Source organism: Pteronotus mesoamericanus, unplaced genomic scaffold, assembly GCF_021234165.1.
Source record: "Pteronotus mesoamericanus isolate MK-2021 breed Mesoamerican mustached bat unplaced genomic scaffold, CSHL_Meso_final contig_90, whole genome shotgun sequence".
Taxonomy (NCBI): domain Eukaryota; kingdom Metazoa; phylum Chordata; class Mammalia; order Chiroptera; family Mormoopidae; genus Pteronotus; species Pteronotus mesoamericanus.
The window spans coordinates 23518359-23545409 of record NW_026555277.1 but is presented as its reverse complement, the minus strand read 5'-3'; the positions used below and the strand labels follow the sequence as shown (position 1 = coordinate 23545409).

At 39.4% G+C, this 27051-nt stretch overlaps 1 protein-coding gene across 1 annotated transcript in view; it reads right to left on the bottom strand.

Moving 5' to 3' along the window:
* SATB2 (SATB homeobox 2) overlaps nucleotides 1–27051 on the bottom strand; it is a 170629-nt gene that overhangs the window by 24891 nt on the left and 118687 nt on the right. Inside the window, exons 8-9 of the mRNA XM_054585878.1 lie at nucleotides 22999–23154; nucleotides 7383–7580 (exon numbers count right to left, since the gene is read on the bottom strand). Coding sequence (XP_054441853.1) covers nucleotides 7383–7580; nucleotides 22999–23154 — 354 coding nt within the window. The remainder of the gene's footprint in view (nucleotides 1–7382; nucleotides 7581–22998; nucleotides 23155–27051) is intronic.

The window sequence follows — 27051 nt, the reverse complement described above, 5'->3', positions numbered from 1 at the left end:
GCTTCTTAATCACACCCACACCCATCTACCCTGGTAAGTGCCGGGTCCCAGGAGTCATGTGCGACTGCATGGCCCTAACTTTCCAGCCCAAGGGCGGCCCGTTCATAAGTTACCTACAGGTGGCCTACAGACACCTAGCATTCTGCTTCTCATTCTTCATGAGACTATTCTAACGTTTTGCCAGCAGAACTCTGCCTTTAAAAGGCAGTGCTTTCTAAATTAAGCATTCCGTTTACTGGTTGGAAATTAAATGTCAAGAAAGTTTCCCTTCATGGGGTTAATGTGGACCTGTCAATTGCCCTTTTATAAAAATGTAAAGGAGTAAACATGGACTTGATAAAGGCCCAGAGGTAAGTTGTGAGGGACAGCAAAGGCCATGGATAGGCCACGGTTTTGAAGAGGCAGAATGATAATCCAGAGAAATGATGAGCATAAGCAGAAGTTACAAGACAGGCAAAGGAGCAGAGTTGAATGGGCAGTCAGACGACAGTGAGAAGAAAAGCTGACACGGCTGGAGGTATGTTCTATGTGAGGGAGCAAAGAGAGGGCGAATCCCAGAGCCACTGCTGCGGGACTGAGCCCTAGCCGCCTCCGCAGCCCCAGTGTTCATGAAGTTCTATCACCTTCAGTTTCTTTCAGTGTATCTCCAATAATTGAGCTGAAGTTTCTCAAGCTGGACATTCTTTGTCAGAATGTCTCGTAAAAGAAAAAGTTTAAGAAACTTTAAATTTGAAAAGTAGGCAAGCAACGGGCCTAAATCTCTGGAAAAAAACAAAGTCTTAGCTCATGTCTAATCTACTGGCCACCAACTCTAATAAGGTCCCGCAATGTTCTGACATCATTACTGAGAGCAGCATGTTCTCTGCTCTTTGGAAGAAGGTCAATTCAGACGGCAGTGTCCATTTGCTAGAAAAAATAAATTGGCTGCAAATGAACTCCTAATCTTGTCTATATTCCCAAATGACAACGTAGAAGGTCTGGGCATGTTGAAAAGCTAACTAGTAGCACAGTAATGAAGAATACGTACATGCAGGATAACATAATAGTAATATGAAAAAAACCTAGTGTGGCTCCTCCTTGAAGGTCAGGGGCTTCCCAGGGTGAAGACCTACTTATACAATATTTCATTAAAAGTGACAAGTGTCCTTTTGCACTTCTCCACAGGACTAGAGTAGGATTTTAAAACTCTGAAGCCCCATTCAGACAGGAGGCTTTGTATAGGAGCTTGGAATGAATCCAAGGGGGGGAAAATTCTCGTAACCGGGGTAGAGAATTTGCACATAACTGATTAATTAATTAGCTTATGTATTTCTTTTCTTAGAAGTCCGTTTGGAAGCAAATTCACAAATCAAGATACAGCTACAGCTGGAGTAGAAAGGCATGACTGAATTCTCCGGGCTTAACGACAGATTTAAAGTACCCTCAAACATTAGCAATGAGAGCCATGTTCTAAAGCTATCTCAAAAACACTTGGTGAAACATAAAAAATTCAGTCACATCATTCGCTGGACATCACACTCAGGGTATAGGTTTCACTGCATTAAGTATCCTGTAAAAAAGAAAGCTCACAAAACTAGATCTCGTCAGGAGAATGATTCAAAATTGAATTATGTGCATAAACAGGTTTACAAAATACAAACAGCTAATAGCAAGAATTCAGGGAACCATATTACCAGTTCTTTCTAGCACGCAGACAAAAGTCAGACACTGAAGGAAGACAAATGTGGATTTAAGGTCTCACTTTTGACAGGTTACTTAACTTCTGTAAGTTTCAGTTTCATATGTCAAAGTAGATAAAAACCACCCTTGGTTTTTTCACAAAGTTTGAAGAAAATAAGACATGTAAAAGTCTCACATTTTGGAAGCCTAGCTTCCAGAAAGGTTAGCTGCTATCAGACTAAGAACTGTTATTGGCACCATCATCACTATTACTATTACTGGCACTTACATAGGAAAAACTTAAACTCAGCCTCAGTGATAATTAGGATTTTTTATCTCACACTGTTGGCAATTAATGGTGTGGCTAGACCAGGGGGTCTCAGCCCCCGCACCATGGACGTTACTGGACAGAGAGGCCTCTGCCGGGGTGGGGAGGAGCACTGTCCTGTGAATTGGGGAACATTTGGCAGCATGCCAGGCCTCCACCCAGTGGATGCCAGTAGCATCTCCAAGTTATAATAACCCAAAATATCCCCAGACACTGTCAAATATCCCATGGGGGTCAAAGTCCCCACTGGCTGGGAACCACGGACTGAAACAATGGCAGCGAATCGGTGGGTTAGGGGACGCTGTGACTCCCGTGTGCCCGAGCAGAGGCACCCTGCTGGTGTCGGCTGTCCCCCACCAGGTCTCACATTCTTCCTCAGTGTACGGCATGGAATTTTAAAACAAGTACTTGTCAGGAAACCACATAGCAGCAAGCTCAGAATTCCTGGGCTTCCAAAATAACCCATGGAAACACTGTGGTGGAAATATAATAAAGCAATAAAGCACGAACTACACAGACATGAACGATTTGGCAAATGCTCCCCAATCAACCCCACTCAGTGACCTAGTCCCAGCATGAGCAATGTCCTCTCTTCCCTAGTGCATTAAAGGAGAAGTGTGGTCAGAGGGAACAGCGGATGCCAAAAAACGCCTGCGTTTTTTCACTCAGCTGGCGACCTGGCTTCAGGCAAGGCTCAACGTCTCTGCAGCAGTTTTTCCAATTGTAAAATGCAGTTGTTAATAATGAATACTCTGACCTAACTAGTTTTTGATTCTAAGCTGAGGATATCCATTCGGTATAGGGCCTCAGGTCATAATAACCACTAGGGAGAAAATCACTACAACCACAAGAAATACTTTTGTCTCCAACTTCTGGCATAAAAAAATGGAATTTGTTTCATCTCTTTCATGGACTGTTTCAGTTTGCCTCACCATGTCATCTTACCTATGTTGGTCTTCTCTGTGTTACACTCACATGGGCTAGAAATATTAGGCACATTAGTATTTCACAACCTCCCTTTTTAAATTATCCCCCCGGAGGAGCCCATTTAGGAACTTTTTCCCCCCTAATCATCTTCCCTGCTTCATGCAATTTTAACACCAAGGATACACTGAATATCTCCCTTTGGAGGGCTACAAACCATTGTAAACGGAAGATGTTTTATGCTCCCCAAGAACAAATTTTCTCCCCCTGGGCAGTACTGCCCCCACTGAGGACCCAGGGTATAGAGGGACCCACTTTACAAAGCCTGGAAAGTCACTTTGTACACAGCAGGGACTTAAATGGGGGGCTCTGAAGAGACTTAGAACACCAAAAAGAAAACTGGAGAAACCAGGCAATTCCATGTGACATCAAAGCTACATGTCACCTGGAGAGGTAGGAATTCCTGGGGAAGAGCCACCTCATTCTTTCTGGGCTCCCCCATCTCTGGGGCTGACAGCACCTCTTAGGGGCCCCAAGACGAACCTGGCTTCAACTATAATCTAGATTCATCTCTGAAGGGAAATACCATCAACACGCATTTCTTGGTAAGCATGCAAAAGCTTCTGTTAGGTGTTAGGATTATAAAAATAAATAGCACACAACGGTTACCTTGGAAGAACTCAGAACCATGGGGCAAAGGCACATGCAGCCTTGGTGTGGCGGCTTCAGCGTAGAGCTGGGGTCCCAGGGGCAAGGTGGCCTTACAGGGACATGACAGGGTGACAGGAGTGAGGCCTAAATGAAGGGATGTGTGTGAGGACACAGAGAGTGGCTGATGAGGACCGGGCAGCTGCAAGGTGAGCTGATCCCATCTCTGCAAGTGTGCGCCCTGCAGAGAATGTATCAGCTCCGGCCAAGCAGCCCAGTGTGTCAGATCCTGTGACTTTTTTGGATTGTTACGTGAAATCTGGGTTTTTATGTGAAATCTCCTGATTTTTAAGTGTGGGTTTAAAATTTTAAAACCCTCTGAGGGCTTTAAAAAAAGAAACACAGCTGCAGGCAATGTAAGCCTATCAATGTGTAAGCTATTTGCAAACAAATAGCAAGAAAATTTTCCTCTGTTCTTTCCGTGAGGAGAGAGAGGCTCTGACTGTAGGAAGCCTCGCAGCATCACCAAAAGTACTGACTGGGCAGGAGGTGATGAGAAGCTCCTTCCTTTGTCCAGCATGCCTGAGTGACTCTAATTCAACAAACTAATATGGTGGGTAACTGTGCACAAAGGTCATTGGTTCACCCCCTTAATGCATAAGAAAAATTGGGGAACAGTGCGCCCTAACTACTTAAAGAAATTTAAATGGCACCCTTCTAGAACCACAACGACTGCCCTTCTATGACCTATGTACATCAGACACTCTTAGTAATCACTGATTTCACCAATATTTAATAATTTAATAATTTTGCATTTCTGGCCTTTTTAGACAAAATGTAACATTAGCAAACAAATGTTACACTACACGTGAATTTTAAAATTCCTAAAACATGTAGGCAATCATATCTACTTAAAATTTCAGTTTGTATAAGGATACAAGTGAAGTCCAATCTTGAGTCCAATGGTTTAACTTTTGAACAATTATAGATAAATTTTAGTAGTTTGGGATCTTTTTTAATATAGTCCTTCCCAAGTCACAGAGGCTGTACCAATTGTATTCTCCAATCTCCAGAGTTCCAGTTAGTCATTAGAAGTTCTTTATTTTTAGAGTTTTTTTATTTAAGAGTTTCTTTATTTTTCATATCATGACTAATAAATAATTAATTCAAAACTTTGTATCTTGCTGACAAAACACAGATTCAAAGCGGTGTCACCTAGACATGCGTACAATGTAAAACAAAAAGTGATGCATTTGAAGAGTTTCATAGTAGTTATGGGCTCAAGGTCAATGGCTAAGGCAAAGTCAATGCAGAGAAATTTACCCTATTTATAAACTCTTTAGCTAGGATCTGAATGATAGGAGTAACCTTTTACAAAATAAAAGAATTCTCTTAGTGATATCAGAAGTTAATATTAATATCCAAAAAGTGCTTAAAACTGACAACAAAAATTACAGATGGACTCTTAGCCATTAAATATTGTTAGCATACTATAGTTCTAACATACTAACATAAAAAGTAATAAAACTCAACTGATCTCCTTCTAAGACTTACTTTACTTAAATTTGTCAGTTAAAAGACAAAATATAATGTTGAATATCCTTTAGTTCCCTAAACATGGGGACCTCTTAGAAATGAGAATTTCTGGACAAAAAAATGGAGACAGAAATGTACAGGAGCCAACATCATCCAAATAAAGGGAAGTTCTCAATTATAATGGAGAAGAGGTTTTAGTAATTTTATCTCAAACTTCTCTAAATTTCCAGCTTTAAAATAGAAAATGGGATTTAAAATGGGATGCTATTAATGTCTAGAATAAAGCAGTTTTTGACTCCTGTTCTACTTTTCCTGGATTGAATTAAAATGATCCCTGAATGAAAAATCCACACAAAGCCGAAGGTTCCCTGAAGCTAGTTTTGGCCTTGCATTGCTTCAGCATAAAAGTTTTGACCCGTTTGCATAAAAATGAGAAAATCAAGAATGATAGAGAAGTTTTTTTTTTATATGGTTGAACTTATATGGTTTGTAAGATCATTTGTCTGAGGCTATCTTTTTCATCAATTTGTTTTGCTAGTAAAAATATTTTATTGCATAAAATATATGGATAATAAATGGGAGCTTTCCTTAAATTTTTTCATGTAAATTTATCTTCCTAAATGATAAGTTAGTGAACTTATATTGGACCCCTCTTTAATTTTAATTTCTATTAAATCCCAAAATATGAAAACCAGCACTCTATGGGACTCAGTGTATTGACCTAATAGGGAGGTGTTCCAGTGTCTGAATGAGGCCCCGCCTGGGAAAGGACAAGGAGGGACAAGGGGGATGGTGAGTCCTGGAGGGCAGGTCCTGGGACTCGCCTCTGAGGAAAGACTCACCCAGGCATCAGTGCAGAGCCAGGAGGGTGGGCTCCACCACTTCTCACACACCCTCATCAGCTACCCACTCTGAGTTTCCTGGGGATTGTGTAAGCGGCTGCCCCCAGGTGCTTCCTGTTCTACGAATTCATGAGTTTGATCATTTGGGCAATTTACTCCGTGACTCTGGAAACTGACATGAAAGCACTGACTGAGATGTCAATGTTTGGATGAAAAGTGATGTGAGGGACCAATTTACTCTGGCTTTTCCCCCAGGCACGTAAGAGTGGACCAAGGAGAAAGGAGATAGGAAACCGCAGGGTAGAGCCTCTCCCCCCATCCTTTACCACCTCCCCTATGATACCTCGATCAAGAAACCATGCCACACCGGTCTTCTATTCTGCTGATCTTCTCTGCCATTCTTTGCACACACATATACATCTACATGTACTCCTGCCTCACCCTTCCTCTTTTTGCTACACAAAAGGAATTTCAGACAGAGACTTTGAAGGGTCCTCTTTGGTGGCAGCTGGGATTGGTGGTATTGGGCAGTAGCACTAATCTCATCACCTACCAAAACAATCTGTGGGGAAAACCCCATGATGTGTAACCTTGGAAATCTGAGTTACTGGTAATATTTCTTCCTGAAACTAAGTGATTTTTAAGTAGTTAAACTCAATTACTTTTAGAAAAAAAAATTTCTCTTAATGATAACAAAAACAAAGCAACAAAACATGCACCCAAATGAAAGCAGATTTCTAAAACAGAGGAAACCAAAGATGGCAAAAACCCATCTTAAAATTCTAAGAATATATCAATAATTTCTCTCAATGCTGCAGTTGAGTTCAATGGTATTCTCAGTTAGCGGTGTCCGACCTTTTGGCATCTCTGGGCCACACTGGGAATATAAGAGTTGTCTTGGGCCACACATTAAATAAACAAACTCTAATGAAAACTGATGAACAAGAAAAGTTTTTGGGTAAATTTACAATTTTGTGTTGGGCCTCATTCATAGCCATCTTGGGCCACATGCAGCCTGCGGGCCACAGGTTGGACACCCCTGCCGTGTGGATATTTCTTTTCCGCAGCACAATCAAACATTCCTTGAGGAATTTTTAATCAATTAATTGGAAACTGAATTGTTTTTTCTTTAGAAAATGAACCGATGCCAACTATGAATTATGTTTTCTGATCGGGAGATTTAATACCGCACGAATGCACTTGCTTCACAGTCCCACCAGTAAAAAACTCTTACAAAAGGACCTGCCTTTGGATTTGACTTCTCAGTCATGTTTCTCTCTGTGAGCATGTGTGTGTGCACACGGTTCGCACACTCTCTTCCCCCAGAGAGAAAGAGGTCCTTGTCCTTACGCACATGGCACGGAGCTGGTATGGGGTGCCCATTTGACTCGCCACAGCTTCTAACACAAACAGCCTTGCCCAGACTGGAAGAAGGGAGCACTGACCTGCACTGGCTCCGGGGGAAGCTGGACCACGTGCTGCATACGTTCGCTGTGGTGATGCCTGGACTCCTCCTCGTAGATCACATCCCTCTCGTGCTGGGGAAGGTTCAGGAAGCGACGGATAGTACAGAGGTTCTCCCAGAGTGTGCGGTTTTCTGGGCTGGGGTTCTCCTTCCAGCGGAGCAGTTCGCACAGCCAGCCCTAGAGAGAGAAGGTCACTTGAGTTCACCTGCAGAGTGCAGAGCAGCAGAGGATGGCTTGACTGCAGTAAGTGCCATCGCATGTTACCGCATTTTTGGTCGAAATTGTTCCCACCAACCTGGGGAGATACTGAAACAGACTGATTACTCTAAAACCAACTAATAACCATATAGGTGGTTTAGACCAAAACGTGAAAATCTCTTATCTTATCGCCCTTCCTATCACATACATTGTCAGTTAATTTACAGTTCCTTTGTAGAAGAAACTCAAGCAAGATTATACTTATCTAATCCTCAGAAAAAAGGTAATTGTGTTGGTCTACTACAATTTTTTAAAATTACTCAATTGGGTAGTATTCCATCCTAAGAAAAGAGGGAAGATGAACAAATACATATTACAAAATGGAAAATTCTAAAGAAATAAAAATGTCTACGTGTGAATTGCACTGAATTCTCTAGGCAGAAAACAGTTTTAAGATTATCAGTAATGCTATGAAACAGAAACAACCACCTTAGCTAGAATGGAAAAAAAAAAAGGTGTATTTGCTCCACCTCTGAACGCCTGGGGCTCTAGGCCCTGTTAACCATCACCTTCCCGCCACAGCCACACCTGCCGGAAGGTAAGCAGTTGGCCGGGTCACACCTGCAAACGTGTGCCTCTCAACTCTAGCATCCGGATGTTCTCTCGCTCGCAACTGCACGAGAAAGAAAATGTAATGCAAATAATGATAGATTATATGAAAATAATACAGTGGATGCTGTCAACATCGCTCACTGACTCATGTCAAAATATTTTACCCAGTTGCTTTCTAACCCATCATTTCTAAGCTACATCGCTAATTTTAAAAGCAAGAACTGTCCCACATCACGCCTCTCGCGAAAGTAAGAATTTTTCTAAAAAGGTGCATAAGCAAACACAAATGACTTTGTGAAAAATAAATCCCAAAACCTCAACAAATTTCTATATCGTAACTTGTAAGCCAATGAAAGTTCCTGACACGCATTCTAAAAACCCCATATAATATCATAAGCCGTTGTTTGTCTGACACTCCACTGTGTCTTCTGCCTTTACCCAAAAAAAGGCAAGATTTGATTATCTCCGCTGCATCAGCCAAGACAGCAACACCAGCTGTTCTCATTGTGCAGCCTCTTCCTCGCGGCCTCCATGTTAATAACCTGATCATTCCATTTTCCCCTTCAACTGCTGGCCGCAGCACCACGAAGAGACAAAAACCCAGGCCCATCTGCAGCAGCTGTAGGCACTGAACTGTGAAGCCGCTGGGGATTTATAAACTAATCTGTAACACAACACTGCCTTGTTTTTACAAGTGAGAGGCCACATTTGCGCAGACCTGATCTTTTCTTACAATAAACTGGGAGCTGGGGAGAGTTAGAGGGTTAGGAAGAATGAAAACAAGATATCTAATCATTTCCTTGGAAAGACTTTTCCAAGTATTTTCATAGGTATTTTTGTTTTTCAGCTCAATGGAGAGACAGGTAATGGTTGATTTTTCAAGGTACAACATGTATGAAAACTGAAGACAAATTTTTATCTCTATCAGAAAATAAGTTGTATTTTTAAAACTCTCCTAGTCCCAAAGTGTTTCCTCAAGGGTTTCTTTGTACAAAGGAAAGGATTCTTGAAACGGAAAATAAACCATCTGTGGAAAAAATAAGCTCCTATTTCTCTGTCTTTTCACAGATCTGAATAAGTCTCCAACTGAACTCTTTCATTTTTTCAAACAGGTATGTTTAACATTCCCCAGGGAAAGCTATGGCATGGAGACGAATCATTTAACAAAAAATAAAAACAAAACCTACATCTGTTAAAAGATAAAGTTCTGAAGATACCCGGACCTTCAGGAGGACAGCACCTGCTATTCTGCTTAAGGAGTGAATTGCATTGTGGGAAGCTGCAGCTTGAAAGGAGACAGGTGACAGCTGAGTGGTATCTTCACTTATGATACTCAAAATGTCTCACACGACGTTCACTGCCGCATTTGATTTATATGTGCTGTTATAATCTGCACTCATTACAATCACTTAGAACAAACTACAGGCCTCGTTATGGACTGTGTGCTGTCTGCCATCAGTCTTTAAGAAGTGTAGTGCTCAATTTGCCCACTGACATGCAAGGTCCTGACCTTGAAGCTATTAGGGAGCGGATTAGACACAAGTGTGATCATGTGTGCAGACATAAGCAAACCAAATTAATTTCTGGCACAGGGAGGTAGCCAACAAGGCCCTGTTCTTAGAGCACCAGAGAACCTCCTCAAATCCCTGATGGAGCTGAGCTAATAGCATGTTTAAGGGAACCCGGTTTTGAAGATGAAGCACATTCATGGTATTTAGAGGGTTATTAATCTAGTTTCCCCACAAAGTGTTTGCTTGGCTGATCAGATTAAGGGATGGAGCCTTCACCAGCGCACCCCCACCACAGCAGGCCCCAAGAAATCTGTGATACTTCACAGCCTTGGACATATTGCACCATGTGTACCCAGCTGCTTCAATAATTAGCTTATGAATGTATCAGCTGGTTCTGTGATTTTTATAAATAATAACTAACCTACAGAGCAGAAAGATTGTCAAGAGCCTTACACCAGCACAAACTGCAAGGTGCTCTAACTCTAACTTGCTCTTCTACTAAATGCCCATATTCCCTCCCAGTGGCGCTCCTGTAATGCCATTTATAAATATTTATTTTTTGTTTGAAACGGCAATGGATTTTCGTCAGCTTTCTCTATGGCAGCCATGATATGCCTTCTCCTCAGTCTGACTCACTGCTCACTCTCCCTATTTTATGCTTACCTTCCGGAAATCTATTCTTCCACCTCACTTCCCATCTCATCCTCCATCTTTTTATTCATGCAATCCTTCCACCAGTCCATTTAGGATGCTTATCTGTTTTCTCGATGGGGTCTCTTATTAGTTTGTTTGGTGGCTAATGAATCTCTGAGAAAGTGCCATACTCTTGCATGAACACACATGTATGCAACTGTGAGTGAACCCATCACAGAAGAGATAAAGAGTCCCCACATTGGGATTTTTTTTTTCATTTATATAATTTTTGCATGCCATCCAAGAAAGTTTTGCAGTATCAGGCAAAAAAAAAAGTGTAAATGTCAAATAAAACAGTGACAGATGACAGTATTCTCTATTGAATAGCACTGTTTCTGTCGTGCATGTTCAATGGGAACTCATGAATTATTAATAAACAAATCTCCTTTTTCTGTTAAAAATCTCAAGTAGGTTTTTTGTTGTTGTCCCTATGTGTTATATGGATCATTCCAGGAGAATTATTTGCACTTCAGAAATGCTGATGCAGAAGTTCCTCTGATTCCCAGCCTGGGCCAGCTCTGTGAGTAGGCACCATGAACTGAGGGTACATACCTAGCTATGATTCCTCCTTTAATCTGGTTATAAGTTTTGACTAAAAGTTGGCTATATATTCATATAGTCAGTTTATATACATATATATTTTTTAGCATTGTAAAACTGAGACTAAGTAAATTACAAGTACGGGAGCACAGTTAGTATTCCTCATGTTACCCTGCTGCCTGAAATGTCTCATATTCAACCCTTTATCCCCTGTGAGAAGTTCAACTTCAAGAACATGCACCTTGGATTCCTGATACCTAAGTGTGAACTTCCAGCTCTGGCATTAATAACTGGGTGACCTTTGGGCAAGGGGTTACCCTCTTGGAGCTTCTGAGAACTTAACTATAAAAGATGGTCTCCACATTCCATGATTTGTTACCTTGTCATTTTTCAGAAATAGTAGATAATGATTAATTACTATGGTTAAAGTACAAAGAAGAAATCACCTTGACCAAGTGATCAAGGTCAATGTCATCAGTGATGACACAGTGACACCATGAACTCCGTGACATGATGGGCTTTGAAGGACTTTGGTTGAATCATGACGAACCCAAATTGAGAGATGTTCAACAAAATAAATCAGTACTCTGAAAGAATGGCAAGGGCATTAATAAAAGAGGAAAGACTGAGGAACAGTCACAGACTACAGAAAACTAAGGAGAAATAATAACAAAATGCAATGTGGTTCCTGGGTGGGGTCCTGGCACAGAAAATGGATATTAGTGGGAAAACTACTAAAATTAGAATAAAATTTTCAGTTTATAGTATTAAAACAATGTTAATTTCCTGGTTTTGATTATTGCATTACAGTAATGTTTTTTTTTTTTTGTTTTTGTTTTTTTTTGGTTTTTGCTGTAAGGTGTTAACAGGGAAAGTTAGGTGAGGTCTACATGGAAACTACTATTTTGCAACATTTCTGTGAGTCTAAAATTTGTTCAAAATAAAAAAAAATAAACATAGGGAATATCTGAAACTTTCATAAAAAAATATACAGGGAGCCTAAGTAATGAAGCCAAGAAATTCACAATGAAAACTCTTTTATCTTCAAAATCTAAACCCAGAGAAGGAATATAAGTTTAAATGCTGCATCCTAGCAATCAACGGTTAGGTTCCCAAGCATTCAGTGCATAAGCAAATAGTATCTATTAATATCTCACTTTAGCCATCTTGTCAGCCTCTTAAACAAATATATTTCCGTTGATAGAAAAACAAGTCTGACCATCCTTTTCAACCACACAGGTGAAGCAGCATGCACACCTTTCAAAACATAGTTTATTTACAAATCCACGTGTTCCTGAAAAGTTGTATGTCAGTCTAAATTTACAAAGCAAATCATGTTGTAAATGTATTAGGAATGCTTACTACTTGAAGAACTGTGCCATTATTTCTTTTTGGAAGATGAATAATAACCACCTAGTTTATCTTTTAGCAAAGGCGTAGTCATTAATGGTTTATTTAAATGAGATAGCTCTAGTTCACAACTCAAAAGCATTAAAAGAAGAAACAGTAAGTCCTTGCTATATGTTCCTTGACTTTCCCCTTCCCTTCCTTTTCCCCCTCCCAACCCTCCCTCCTTCCCTCTTGTCTCTGTTGGTTTCTCTTCCTTTCAGTGTTGCTGGTCTTATTTTCCTTGCATCTTTGTATTGTTGGTTAGGTTCCGCTTATAGGTGAGATCAAAACCAAAGGGGAAGAGTTGAGGGAGAGGGCAAGGGAAAGTGGTGGGGGGGTAGGCAGAGACAAATGTATTTTTAAAAAATAAATAAATTACTTAAAAAAGAAAAAAATAAACAATAAGAACCACAATTTGCTCATTTTTCCTTTATGGTCTCATCTCCCAGCAGTTCCTGTACTGACCTTGTGCTCCAGCTACAGTGAATTATTTTCAATCCCCAAATATGCTTGGTACATTCCTACCTCCATGCATGGACCATGGGATATATACCTCATAGGTGATTTCTCTTTGAGGCTGACTGTGTTTTAACCAAAGGCTGGCTGAATATTTATAAAGTCAGCTTAGCTTTCTCAGTATGATAAAACTGAGGCTAAGTGAATACAATGTTTGGGCACAGCTAGTATTCCTCATGTTACTCCACTGTCTGAAATGCCTCATATTTCACCCTCTGTCCCTCATGAGAAGCTATACCTCAAGGGTCAGCCAACATGGTCTCACCCCAATCTCCTATTAAAAACTGGCTGCTCTCCCCTGCATGACCCCAAAGCATTTTGCTTATACTCTTACACAATTTGATGGTTAGTATTGTTATGAGTGGGCATGTCTGAGTTCCCATCAGAACAGTCAGCTTCCTGATGGGGGTGGAGGGAAAAGGATGGTTTCTTATTCATTTTCGCACTTTCAGAGAAGCGTGTGGTTCTTTGCACATAAAAATTGCTCAATAAATGCTCATTATATTGAACTGACATTATTAGCATGCACAGAAATTAGCAAAGAGGAATGTTTTATAGCCTCAAATTAAAGAGTTATATCTGGTGAGGGGCACGATTTTTCAGAAACAACCCTGCTGGTGTTCTGAGGTTTGCTTTCCCACCTGTAATGTATGAATATAAGAAAATGGGGTGATCCAGTATACCCATTACATAAGTGCAAACAGTGACAAAATTCTCTCAGAACATTAATTCAGTTTATAATCTTAAATTAAGTACCCATGTACTGTGTGCCATGCCATGTGTTGGTATGTTACATGTTTCATTTAATTTCATTATTACTTTTTACTTAAAAGGTTAATTGAAATTACCAGGAGGAAGTGATTATGACAATGAAGCTCAGAAAAAAGATGTCATCATAGAGAACATGACATATGAGGTAAGCCTTGAAAGATAAAGAAGGACTCAGCAGGAGAGGAGACGAAGTGATCAGAAGCACATTCCAAGCAAACATAACAATACCAGCATATGCAAAGACTGACACAACTATCAAATCCAGGAAATCAGAAGCAACTTTGTGAGCCTAAATCACTATCTAGAATTGGAGGTTGGGGTCAGATTATAAAGAATATTATGCCCCCCCAAAAAAAGATTCTCTTAACCCTTTGAGCTGGAAAGTGATAGAAGACTTTTAAATATGATGAAATTAACTTTTCTTTCTTTTTCTCCTTCTTATCTCCCTCTCTCTCTTCCTCATTTCTCTCATCTCTCCCTCCCTAACAAGAAATCATTAGAGAAAACACTATGATAAATTGAAGAACACCATGGACTCTCAATGACCTGGTAGTAATAAAGTGCTTCATCAGCTTCATCCTCTTAGAGTTTTCATTTGAAAAAAATTATGACAAATATACTAAGTAGCATACTATATCAATCTTTTTTTAAAAATCTGTTCTCATATTTTTAATTTTTTTGTGTGTATGTGTATGTTGTTCAAATAAAGCATTTTAAAGCTTTCCTGGATTAAAATGAATGAGGAAAGGCAATATCTATTTCACTAATACAAAAATTTTAAAGTTTAAAAATGTCAAGTAATCAATAAATGAGCAACTACATATTCCCCAAACTATATATTATAAAGCTGAAAATTTTCAAATGACCAGTAAGGTCTTTTTTTTTTTTTAGGATTTTTATTTCTTTATTTTTAGAAAGCAGGGAAGGCAGGGAGAAAGAGAGGGAGAGAAAAACATCAATGTGTGAAAGAAACATCCATCAGTTGCCTCTCACACACACCCAATTGGGGACCTGGCCCAACAACCCAGGCATGTGCTCTGCCTGGGAATTGAACCTACAACCTTTCAGTTTGCAGGCTGGCACTCAATCCACTGAGCCACACCAGCCAGGGCCAGTGAGGTTTTTTAATATAGGCTAGTGTTTGAGTTTGAAGTCCATCAAAAATAAGCTTGAATCCTAGCTCTAAAATTTAAGGTTAAGAGAGATTGGGGAGGGGAACCAAGTGGGAAGAGTTGTGTTCCTGTCCGTGGTACTGAAATGCCACTGTGTACTAAGTTATTGGTACTTGTTTTCCTGCCCCCAGGACACTAGTAATGATTCCAGTTTCCTCATGTTATTTTCCTTTAAAAACAAGCAAGCAAACAAACAAAAAACCCCAGAAATTAAGTTCTATGTTGGTGAAAAATTTCCTAATTTTTATAATATTTCATAAAACCAAGATGTGCTCAGCAAGAAACACAGGTTCAGTTTCCAACAAGAAAGATAAAGGACTGTCCCTGTTAAGTAAGGTTATACTAGTCTTGAAGGCAGGGCCTTGTTGCTGTTCCCCCTGATGTGTTGGACACAGGGCTGATCTGAATTTAATCTACAGAGAGTAAACAGCCCCCGCCACTCTTGCCCCTCTAGGAACTCTAATGAATGAATAAGACGGCAAATGAACAGTTTTTTGGGAGAATGATTCAAGCCTTCCTGCAACAGAAATCTAAAAGGACATTTACTCACCCACATTTTCAATACAGAAAATGTCAGCATATGTAACCAAAAGGAAATGTTTTCTGAGCATCTCAAAAGAAAATTCGTATTATTAACCACAGACAGTGCGCTTTCTAAATGGAAGCACATGAAGTCCCTCAACAAACTTTTGCAACTATGAAAGGATTTTTCTTCAGCTGGTTGAGACTCTTCTGAGGTGTGAAATGAGCCAGATAATATTCAGCTCTTGTTTCTTAGTCACCGAATTCTCCTTTCATGAATCCAATAAGTGTCTATTAAAATAAATAAACTCCCTAATGATTCAAGATAACCTAATCAAGAAAACTGAAATGGGTAAAAGGCTAACTACAAGGGAGACTTGTCAAGGGCTTCAGTGAATCCCTGATGAGGAGGTCATCTAAACCTGAAACAAAAGATTTGTGCTGAGCATTTGGTTACAGTTTAAGGTTAATTATTTTATACCTTCAATGTGTTAAGTTAAAATGATCTGCTTTTTTTATTTCTCAAAATTGGACACTAAGTTCCAAACTATTTTCATGGGGACCAATTTTCAGCTGTCTCTGGGCATGTCCCTCACATTTCTATGGATGTGTTTGTAAAGATTAAATCTGTAATTGAGAGTGATGAAAATTTTATTTCAGATCAACTCCTTAACCTCTGTTACAGAGGACTCAAGTCAAGTGATGATTTCATAAAATCTTGTTGCCCTACTTATCATAGACACATAGGATACAAATGGCTACCTCGCAGTATGGAAATTTGGTATAACTTTTATAAATATATACACAGATACATACATGCATTTATGGGGACATGAATCTGAAAAAGCCATCCATATTTGTCAAGAAGATAAATGAATATGGAATCTTATAATTCTCTATTTAAGTACTAGAAAGATACTAAAAACAAGATGTACTAGACTAAAGTATGAAGCAGAAAAACAACAAAAGCGTTTCCAGTCCCTGACTTCAGGTCCAAATTTTGGCATATCCATGACACAATCCTATATATTATTCAAACTTCCCCTAAAAACTTTTAAGTGCAGGAGGTAAAAAACAAACAAACACAGAAAACTAGGAATGATACCTTTTGAAAGATCAGGGCCGAATCTAGGGTGAGACAAGCGAGTGACTAGTGGGCAATTTTTTAAGAAGTGTGGCTCTAAAAGTGCATGTCTCCTTATATATTGCATCCTAGGACCTCATTTGCCTCATCCTCACCTTGGCCTTGTGAAAGGAAGATGATAAATAGTCCCTATAGCACATTGGTAGGAACTGTTCACAGGCACCAACATTCTCCAAGTGTACAAACCCTCCTTTAACTCGTCCTCTTTGAAAGAGGGCTGGGAGTGTTTGGAGAGGTGGCTTTAATATGTCTGCTTGATTTGCTCCAAAGTTGCATGGAAATTTCCAAAGATGCCATGTCATAAACAGGCAAAATAATGCAACTCAAGAGTCTTTCAGTAGAAAAAGATGTGCTTAAAACCAGTACACAAACTTTAGCAATGGGTAAACGCATCTGACATTTTAAGACATGCATATGAATTCTGTGATTAATCTCTGTTGATATCTAACAAAAGGCTCCCATAAAAACCTATTTTAGGGTGTGAAATTTTAACATAACCAAGTAGGGGCACAGTAAGAAGAACCTAATTGTTCATTATAAGGTTGACATAAAGACTGAGATCCTGAGGGAATTTATGCTGATAAAATCTCACTAGAATCTAATCCTTTAAGATGATGCTAAGAAAAAAAGGGAGAGAATGACGGGCTCCATTTGACAGTTCAACACATACTGCTGACCGCCTACCTAGTTTGGCATTTGGGAATGTTGAGAAACCTAACTTCTTCACTGTATGGCATTACAATTTTTTTCAAATGGTAATTATAGTGTAAATATATTAAGTTTTTATTCGAATTTGGTGCATGGCCCTGAAATTGTAGTATGCATGCCCCAGTTGACAAGAGTAGAAAATCCTCCTTGCTAGACTCAATATTACTGTGTTCCAAAGAAACCTGCCCAGCAACAAGGGGCAGCTGTACAGGCAAGGCTGCATACTTCTTTGTAGTCTGCCTTCCATGCTGAATCCAGGATGGCAGAATCATTAAGAGTAAGACTGAGACCACCAACTCAGTTTACATGGCGCACCACATGGCCAGTACTTCTGGCCATTTTTTATACGAGAGAGGCGGGGCAAAGGTTTACTTCCAATAGCCTGAGCTACCCTGGCCAGAATAAAGCCATTGAAAAGATAAGAAACTAAATAATGTGACAAGGAAATAAATAATGTGACAAAGATAATGTTTTATACTTTATAAATTTACTCTCCTACATAAAATGTTTCCCTTAAATAAAGAATTATAGTTTTAACTTGTCTTATAATTATGTGTCATAGAGTATGATCTCAGTTAGTATAGAAAAACCCATGCATACACACATGTATTAGAAGACTCTAAAATGTTAATAGTAACTATCTCTGGGATGTGGGATTATGGGTGAATCATGCTTTTGCATTTATACATTTCTAAATTTTCTGAATTTTCAAAAGATAGGTTGTTATTACTTAATCATATAATAGGGGTTATTTTTTTTTTTTAAAAAATGTACAACTAAATTGTGCCATGGACATTTTTTAAAGCGATGCAAAAGCAAAGATTAATATGGTAACCCATGACTGAATGAAGAGAGTATGCTAGCATATATACTAAATGTGATATAAACTACAACAGCAAAGAGCAATAAAAGAGACAAATGTATTTGAAACAATAAATAAATTTTAAAAAAAAGAGCAATAAAAGAACAAATCAAATAATATATCCATTATTTTTCTTTATGTAAAGTTGTTTGTTTTTCCTTTATTTTTGCCTTATTTTAAAAGGACCTGCCCCAGAGACCTGTATATTTTAATAAATCATTTAGCCTGTTAAGGAAAATAGACCATTTATAAAGAGAGATTTTATAATAAAGAAGTATGTCCACTGCCCTGACTGGTGTGGCCCAGCTGGTTGGGCGTTGTCCTGCATTGCAAAACTCATGGGTTCGCTCCCCAGTCAGGACACATATGAGAGGCAATGAATCAATGTTTCTCTCTCACTTTGATGTTTCTTACCTTCTCTCCAAAAATCAATAAGCCCGTCCTTAGGTGAGGATTAAAAAAATAAAAGGAAATAGTATGTCCATAAAATCTGAGCCTATAATCTAGATCTAAAGCATAAATAGCCTTCTACTTAAAAATATAATTTGTTAAGTCAGTAGGTGAGAACATGGGGTACATTTTTTTTTTGGTAGAAACATAGTGATGAGAAATAAAGAGCAGTACACAAAACCTACTTGATATAATAAACATGAAACAAAGAACATAGTGAAACCCAGTCTCCATAGAGAGCACAACTTCTATAGGGAAAATGATTTTAGATTCTTTACTGGAGGCCAGAAAGTCACCTTCCCCAGCTGCAGTGGGAACACAATAGTGTCTTCCTCTGTTGCTTCTGTGCATAATAAGAAATAAGGCCTTCTTATCCCTGATCCTAATGGTAGCTCCTGTAGCTTGTAGGCCTGGGCAGGTATGTGTGACAGGGAGAGGAACTCCAGGATTGGCAGAGGTCTTTAAATATTGGTGGAAATGAGGACATTCTTGTATCATCTCTTCTGACATCCCTGTGGGTCCTTGTTTACTCCCTGATTACTCCCTTTCTTTTATCCCAGCAGTCCCTGGGGTTGGCCTTTTGATTACCCCATCTGAGTGAGGTTCACAGACAGCTTGATATCTCCTTTTTTCAGTGTCTCCACTTTTCTCTACCTTCCAAATATAGAAAGCAAGCCACCACCCCACCACCACCCAAACCCTGAATGAAAGCAAACCCAGTGCCCTTCTGAAGTTTTCATTTATTGTTTTAATGGGGACAAGGGAAAACAGAGATTAAAATAAGCCCTTTCTCATTTACCTACCCAAACCTACAAAGAAAAGACAGTCACATATGCGGAGTCAGGTCTTTAGATATACAAATAATAAAGAAAGACTTCTAAAAGAAAACCAACTTTAGGTCATGCTTAGCATTCTATGATCAGAACTACTGTAGGCTGTAAAAAAAAGAGAAAAGTGCAGGATATGAGATAAATAATGAGTTAGTGTCTGGGGAAAGGGGCAGCTGATGTCAAGGGTAAGAAATGGGGCTGAAGATGCTGTCACAAAGCACATGGCCAGCCCTGGCGGACTGCAGCGAGGGAGCCCACTGGGTACTGTGTTTCCTCTCTCTGGATTTCCACTTCCCAGATCACATGTGAAAAGCTGCATGTGGGGAAAGCAACCCTACAGAATATAAGAGGGATGGGGAGATTAAGGGACAAGGAGTTCCTGTGGCCGCTCAGACTGCACTCTGGAGGGTTCATTCCCTGGTGGCCCTTTATATTTAAGGGTCAGACAGAACTTACACAGAAAATGTTCCATATGCCTTTACATTATGACTCCTACTAAGGACCCTCATTCCTATTTTGTGGAGAACAATCACTGACCATACTGCATCCTATCCCAGGAAAACCAACAACCTGAATGTTCTTCATAAAGAAAAGGGAGACAATCCTCAGAATTCACACATACACATACACACAAATCTAAAATTAACCCTAAATTGAAAATTAAGAAAAGTGAAAGGTATGTGTACCTTTCCCTCTTATTTACTTCTTTTTCTGTTCATTCTTTGACTTTTCTCCCATGAAGGAAGGAGCAAGACTCAGATAGGAAGCCAGTGGGTTTGGATGACAGACTGGACAAAGGAGCTGGAGCTGATCTGGAGGAAGAGGTGGTACTGCCCTCCAAATGCATCCTGACGTAACCCACACACTAAGGAAACACACACGCGCTTTCCAGCAACATATGTCCACCAACAGGACTGTAGGCAAAACTGTGTAAGTTTGTCACTCTTCCAACTCTTTTTCTGAACCCCTCCTCCCTTTGTGTCCCTAAACACGCATGGCCCTTAAGGACCACCTGGGCCCACCACCCATAATCTCTCTAAAATGTTCCTTTCTTTTTCCTACTTTTCCTTCAAAGCTTGCCTCACACACAGTGTTAAGTATTATTCATAACAGCTGATGACAGCAATTGACACCAATGAGTGGAATGAGTTTTAATGGAGGGTTTATTTCTATTTCAAAAGATATTTAAAATGGAAGGGGAGAGGTCATGGTGTATATTTGAACTGGGACTTCAAGGTTCCAAGCCTAGTCCATTTTACAAGAGTTCCTAATTAACGGTTCTCCTGATTTCACCCCCAAGGGAGAATGGAGAGCCTTTACTTTCATCTGCCTCCTCAGTCACTCCAAGAACATCTGAAGCCTCCAAAGAAACATGATAAAGAGAGGGAAGAAAATACAGGTGAGGAGGGGAAACCTTTTTTCCTTTTAGTCCTACAATCGAAAGAAAACGGGGTGACCACCTCCCATTGCGGCCTAAAGAGGTTAAGTACTTTGGCCAAGGCCCCACTGTTAATCATGTATATACACCTTATGGATGCGCAGCAAATACACATGCAAAATACCCAATCATGCAGCTGATTTCACTAAATACGATTTTTATGAATCTAAAGCTGGTACTTCAAATGGAGTGAATGCCTTATGTTAAATTACCACTTAAAAAAAATCTCGGCACATTATTTGCCAATCTAGTCAGCTATTTACAATAAGGTTCCCCATTCATGAATGAGAATGAGACCATTGTCCCAAAGGAAAAAAGAAAAACTTCAAAGCGCTGTATCCCCACTTAGGCTCAATCTCATCCTTCAGCACATTAATTCTCAGAACTCTACTTTCCTCCAGATTCTACAAAATCAGGGCTACTGAGTTCTTTAGGAGGCATCCAAAATGTGGAGAGCTAAGTTTGGGCCAACTGGCAAACACAGCTTTCAGTGAGCCACCTGAATTATTTCTGGAGGCTGAAGGCATCACTGTTTCCAGAAGCCATGGTGCCCAGTCCATAGGAAGAGTATAGGCATTTTGAATCAAGCTCTCAGACTGTGGTCTTCAGTTTGTCTTGAAGGCTTCTTATATTTAAAAAAAGGACTGAGTGAAACTTTAATATTTATGTCAAGTCACAACTAAGGGGCAGGTTTGCAAAATCAATTGTGTAGCTTTTATACTCACTGCACATTTACCACATATGTCCTTTATTACACAGTGGAAAACCATTAAATGCACAGTAGTTTTGCCAAGTGGCATTATGCATTTAACAGCTTTATTCGTTTAACAGCTCCAACTCATTATATTTTGCCATGTGGTACATGGGATTTTATGCATTTAACAGTTTAGGAAGGCTCCATGGTATTTTTCTTTTCATGTATTTCATACTGTGATTGGACATCAAATCTTAGCAAACTGCATTTCAATGATTTCATTGATGAGAAATAATAAGAATAGTCTGGAATGATTACTACGCTAAAATGGAAACGGGAAACACATATTTCTAGCCTCTTCAAAATTCTTTGATATTCTACTCCTTTCCCTTTATCAACATCTGAAAAATAACTTAAGTCAGGTTACTGCCAAACTACAGGTAAAAAAGGCTAATCCCCAAACCATATAATTAGTCTAAATATAGCATTTAACTATATATCATTTTTAAAACTTGATTTTTATTGAAAACCTTCTTGCTTAATAGAAACACGGTATTCAGAAATGTTCTTTCAGCATATGACAGAAGATCTGCTAGGAAGAAGATGGGCCATTTTGCCACTGACATACGCTGGGATGAAAACATTTGCCATGAAAGGTCACAGAGGAAATCAAGCTCAGAATAAAAGGACTCTCAACATTATGCTTCAACAAACTTTTTTTCCTCCATCATGCATTAAATAATTGTTCATCTTAGGGATAAATAAGTAGGCATCTCAACCTAATCCATTCTATGATAGGGTGGTAGTTGTTCCTTTAAAGGAATTGAAACAGATAGTAGATCCCATCAACTGTTGCTGCTTTCATAAATTAAAAAAAAAAGAAAAAAAAAAAAACCTAAGCATCTGTCTACCCTTTTCCCTGGAGCATTCCATACCCACAATCCCAGAACTCTGAAACACTGTGCTGGATAAGCTTCTGTGTTTTTCTGTTAAGGATTTTAGCACTCACCCTGGACTCTCCTGCATGTGTTTTCTCCTGGAAAAAACAACTGTATTCTATACATAAAAGAAATACCTGACATCACAAGATGTCTCTGGGGCTGGAGGAAAGCCATTATTATAACAAAGTCAGCCATTCCCCCGGTGGGAATAAGAGAGGTGATGAGACCTGGCTAAAATGTGGTCTCAGGAAGAGGTTGTTTTGTGTGTACCACATTTTGCTCAAATGAAAACAAAAAGCCAAAAAGCCCAGAAAGAAAAGAATACAGAGTAGTGTTTAGACTTAGAAGAGAAATTATTCGAGGCTGATTCTTTTTTAAAAAAAAATTCTTTAAAAGAAAAAAAAATCTGGGTTTTGACTTAGTCTCTATTTTTTAAACTCCTGTGGGAATAAAAGCAAACTGTAGAGCAAAACTCAGAACATGACAGGTTCCCTAGGGATTATTATTGTTATTATTATTATAGAAACAGATGTATTTTTATTGGTGGGAGGAGGAGAACAGTCTAATTCCAGCTCTCACTTTCGCTCTTTTAAAAGCCACTCACCTGACTTTTATTTGCAGCCACTTTGGCAAACAGGGCTTGAGACACCTTGGCCCTTTTCATCTCCTGTTGGATCTCGTCATAAATGGCAGCTGTGATGTTGACGTTGGCGCCGTCCACCTTAATGGGGAGGTCTGTTGTCGGTGTCGAGGTTTTGGCCTACCAAGAGACCGTGAAAATAATAATTTAAAAAGTGCTGCATTCAGCCCAGCCATCTGTGCAGAAATTATCAAAGGATTTCAGTCAGCTGATGCCAAACTGCATTAGCTACAGAGGGACACTTCCTGTCCATTATTCTAATCAGGTTAATTGTGATTGGAAATAATTGCAGTGCATTCCTATAGGACACGCAGAGTCCTGCAACCCCGTTCCTTCCCTCACAGACTCCTCGCCAGTTCACAGGTAGGATGGCCACTGTCACAAAAAGCCATCCCCTGGCTGCAAGACAAGCAGGCAGAACACACGCGTGCATGCACACGGTTGCGTGTGCACACAGTTACCTTTTTCTCTCTGAAAATGGCACACCTTGCAGGAAGAGCCAATTCTTCCAGAAAAAAATGAGTAAATGGGTAGAGGTCTCTAAATAATAAATTATTACTCAATTTAATGCACTCCCTTGAGTCTCTCTTATTCTTTATTAAAGCTTTACATATGTCATTCGAGTATGTATAGTTTCCCATCATTATCATCATTATGCTACCCAGACAGTCACCTAATTTCACCTAGGAAATCAATGGAAATGAAACAAAATTTCATTTCATAAAACTGGGCTTCAGAATGCCTTTGATGTGGCGTTTTCATTTTCTTAAACTCATATTGTGGTTTTATGTATTCAGCCGTGCTTGTTTTAATTGAATGATTTCCCATCAGCTTCAGAGACAAATGAAGGACAAGAGAGAAGGTGTCTGTATTTCTTGGGGTTAGGATAACCCTAAAAACGTTTGGAGCTACTTGATCCAAAAGACTGCCAGAGCATCTGCTCTGGTGTGTAATGAGACGGGGCTGGGTGGCCTTCTCACGACCCCGGTGGCAGGAATCTGCCCCAATCCTTGGGTTCATAGGCATGGCCAGCTGATTTGGTCTAAAGCGGATTTTTTTTGTCCCCACTCACCCTTAATCCCAAACCAAGAGGGTAGTCCCCAAATCACCCCAATCTCCCTCTGTCAGTGCCCTGAGCTGTCCCCCAAAGGACTGAGCACATGCAGGTTTGGGGGAGAGACTGGGCGGAGTCGGGACGCTGTGGGAGCATTCTCACTGCTGCCTGGAAGCCAAAGTTAATGTCCTGCGTTTCCAAGAGGGCTTTGATTTCTAAGGGCACTCGGTAACTTTTGCCATCCTCCTTTGACCTCTCTCTCTCACACTATTTTCTAATTACTACATAAAAATAAAAATAATTTAGGCCTTGCTTTTTATGTGCCAGGCAATCAAGAAAGTGTTTTACTCCAGGACTGCTGTGCTAATTGGCCTCCAAAATCTCCAGTTTATTCGGGTGCTGTTTTTACAGGTATCTGCTTGCCCTCTACTTTGAGTCTTCCTCTCAGAACAATCCAATTGTCTATTTTTTTTTTCAAGAAACTCCTTTTTCTTCTCAAAATTTCTAGTTTAACCACAGTACTTTTCCTGTTAAGTGCATGCTTTAGCATATTGTTTCTGTCTTTCTCAACTCAGGTTTCTCACTAGCCTATCTTACCTTATCTGACTCATCAAATCTTCTCCAGAACCCGGGGGCTAAAAAGAAAGCCCATAAGGCCCTAAAACATAGTTATGAGCCCAATATCCAGAGTTCAAGTCCTAGTTCTGCCACTCAGCCATTTGATCTTTTACAAGGTATTTAATCCATCTAAATCTCAATTTCCTCATCTGTAAAATGGGGATAACAATGCAAAATGGTGAAGATCCAATTCATGCAAAAGGCTCACGATTCTCAGTACACAGAAAGTGCTTGATAAATCATTCTTATCCTTGTGTTGTTGTTTTGTTATTATTAAGTGCATCGAGGAACACTGGCCAATTGAAGGGTTATGAGAAGAGTGTCTGGAGGTTTCACTTCATATATGAAGTTCTTCAATTTCTTTTAAACCAATAATAAAGTGCTGACGGGATCTGGAAAATGATCTCCATGAACCCATGTAATAAGGCTGCCTCTGTGCCCCAGATGGCTGACTCCAACTAAATGGCCGAATCAGGGGGTTTCCCGCTAACATTTGTTCTCATGTGAAAGCTTTCCTCAACTACGGATCTTTACTATTGAGATATGTCTGTAAAGAATTTTGAGTAAGTAGGTAATCATGAAATGTTTTAAAAGACATAACTTTCCCTTTCTCAATGTTTAACCATGGAAAAGTAATAAATGTTCCAGAGGATGTAAAATGACAGGTCCATGGCTGTATTCTCAAAAATATTTTGAGTAAAATATTTTATATTTATTTTCATGAAGTTCAAAATTATCAAATTAAATAATTAATTTCCCTGTTGCACTTGTCTCCAAAGGGCACCTTTACCTAGGAACTTTCTAGATGGGATTCTGTGCTATTGACAAAAGCAAAATATTGACTCTGTGTGGCCTTGTAAGTTGTTCTATCTCTGAAAGCTATCAGGTTTTTGAAAAGATGTCTAAGATATCTTGTTAGAAAAATATTATGAAGGAGGAAAAAACAAAGCACACAGACCTATGTGATCTCTGACACGCAGAAGAGACTTTATGGGAAGAGTTGTCTGGTTAAACAGCCATGGCTAGACTCTCCTATAATGGTTTAATGGGCTTCAAAAGTGGTAAAAATATTGGTAAATTTAACAGAAGTAAATATTAGTGCAAATTAACAACTCACCCAATTCAATAGTTTAATATGTATGCCCCAAAAGTTAAAAAAAAAAATCCTATAAAAAAGCTTGGTTACACTCATCCAAAGTAAGCAGTCAAGAGACTTATTTTTGGTTTAACAGTAATTAAAACTCATAATTCACTAAAGACTAAAGTGTAAGTATCACAGTTTGGCAGTGCATGGTAGAAAGTGATCTTCAATTAAAAGTCTATTGCAGAATGCAAAATTATAAAAAGTTAAGATGTGTGAAGAAATGGATAAATTTGAAAAAGCTCAAATATTTCTACTAGAATAAAATTTTGCTTCTATTGTTTAATCAGTTCCTTGGAACCTACCAGAAAACAAATTCATTTAAAAAAACAAAACAAAACAAATAGTATTTAAGCAAAAAATTCTTTGGTTTCAAAGTACCCATTTTTCTGATTTGTAAAAATGTATATCTGTTAAATGTTTTGAGAATTATCTTTCAGATGGAATGTGCAACCATCCTAGCAACTATAAAATGAGATGGCTGTCTCATAAACCTAGTGAGTAGTAAAAGTTGAAGGGAAATAGGCAGCGGGCTAGAAATGATTGGGCTCAGATTTGAATTGAAAATGACTCTTGACTGACTTGGGCCTTTGACCCTTCAGTTAGGATCTGTGAAGCACAGAGCATCACTAGATATGTACACTTGCAGGAGGAACTGAGAGCAGAATGCGTTTAGATTGTGGAGAAAGGAGGTATGGAAAGCTGAGCCAGAGCCCTGGGAAAGATCCCCCCAGGAAACAAAATAGTGAAGACTTACCTTTGCACTACCTTTGTCTAAGGATCATTGAATGATCTGGCCGTCCTGCTCTAGCTGCTGTCCATGCGTGCTTCCATGACACATGGGTGCCTCCCCCATTTTGTCTTTCTCAGACTGCATAAAGCAGATCTTGGACCTCTCATTCATCCGCTGACCTCAAATACCTCACCTTCTTCCAAATAAATGTAAAACTTAAGGAAAGAGCAGTGCACTTGCTATGCAAACTCAGCTTTAACACAAATCCTCTAACGCCTCAGATAACTAAGTGGCTGTATGTGGACATCGCTAGCCCACCCCTCCACCCACTCCTGCTCTCCTGCAGTGTGTGGACAAATGGTACTTTCTATTCCTAAGGGACAAAACTGACATATGATATAGTAAAAGACAACCAATTTTATATGGTTCTATATCCTCTGATCAACATGTGTGGTGGATTAAAAAAATTCT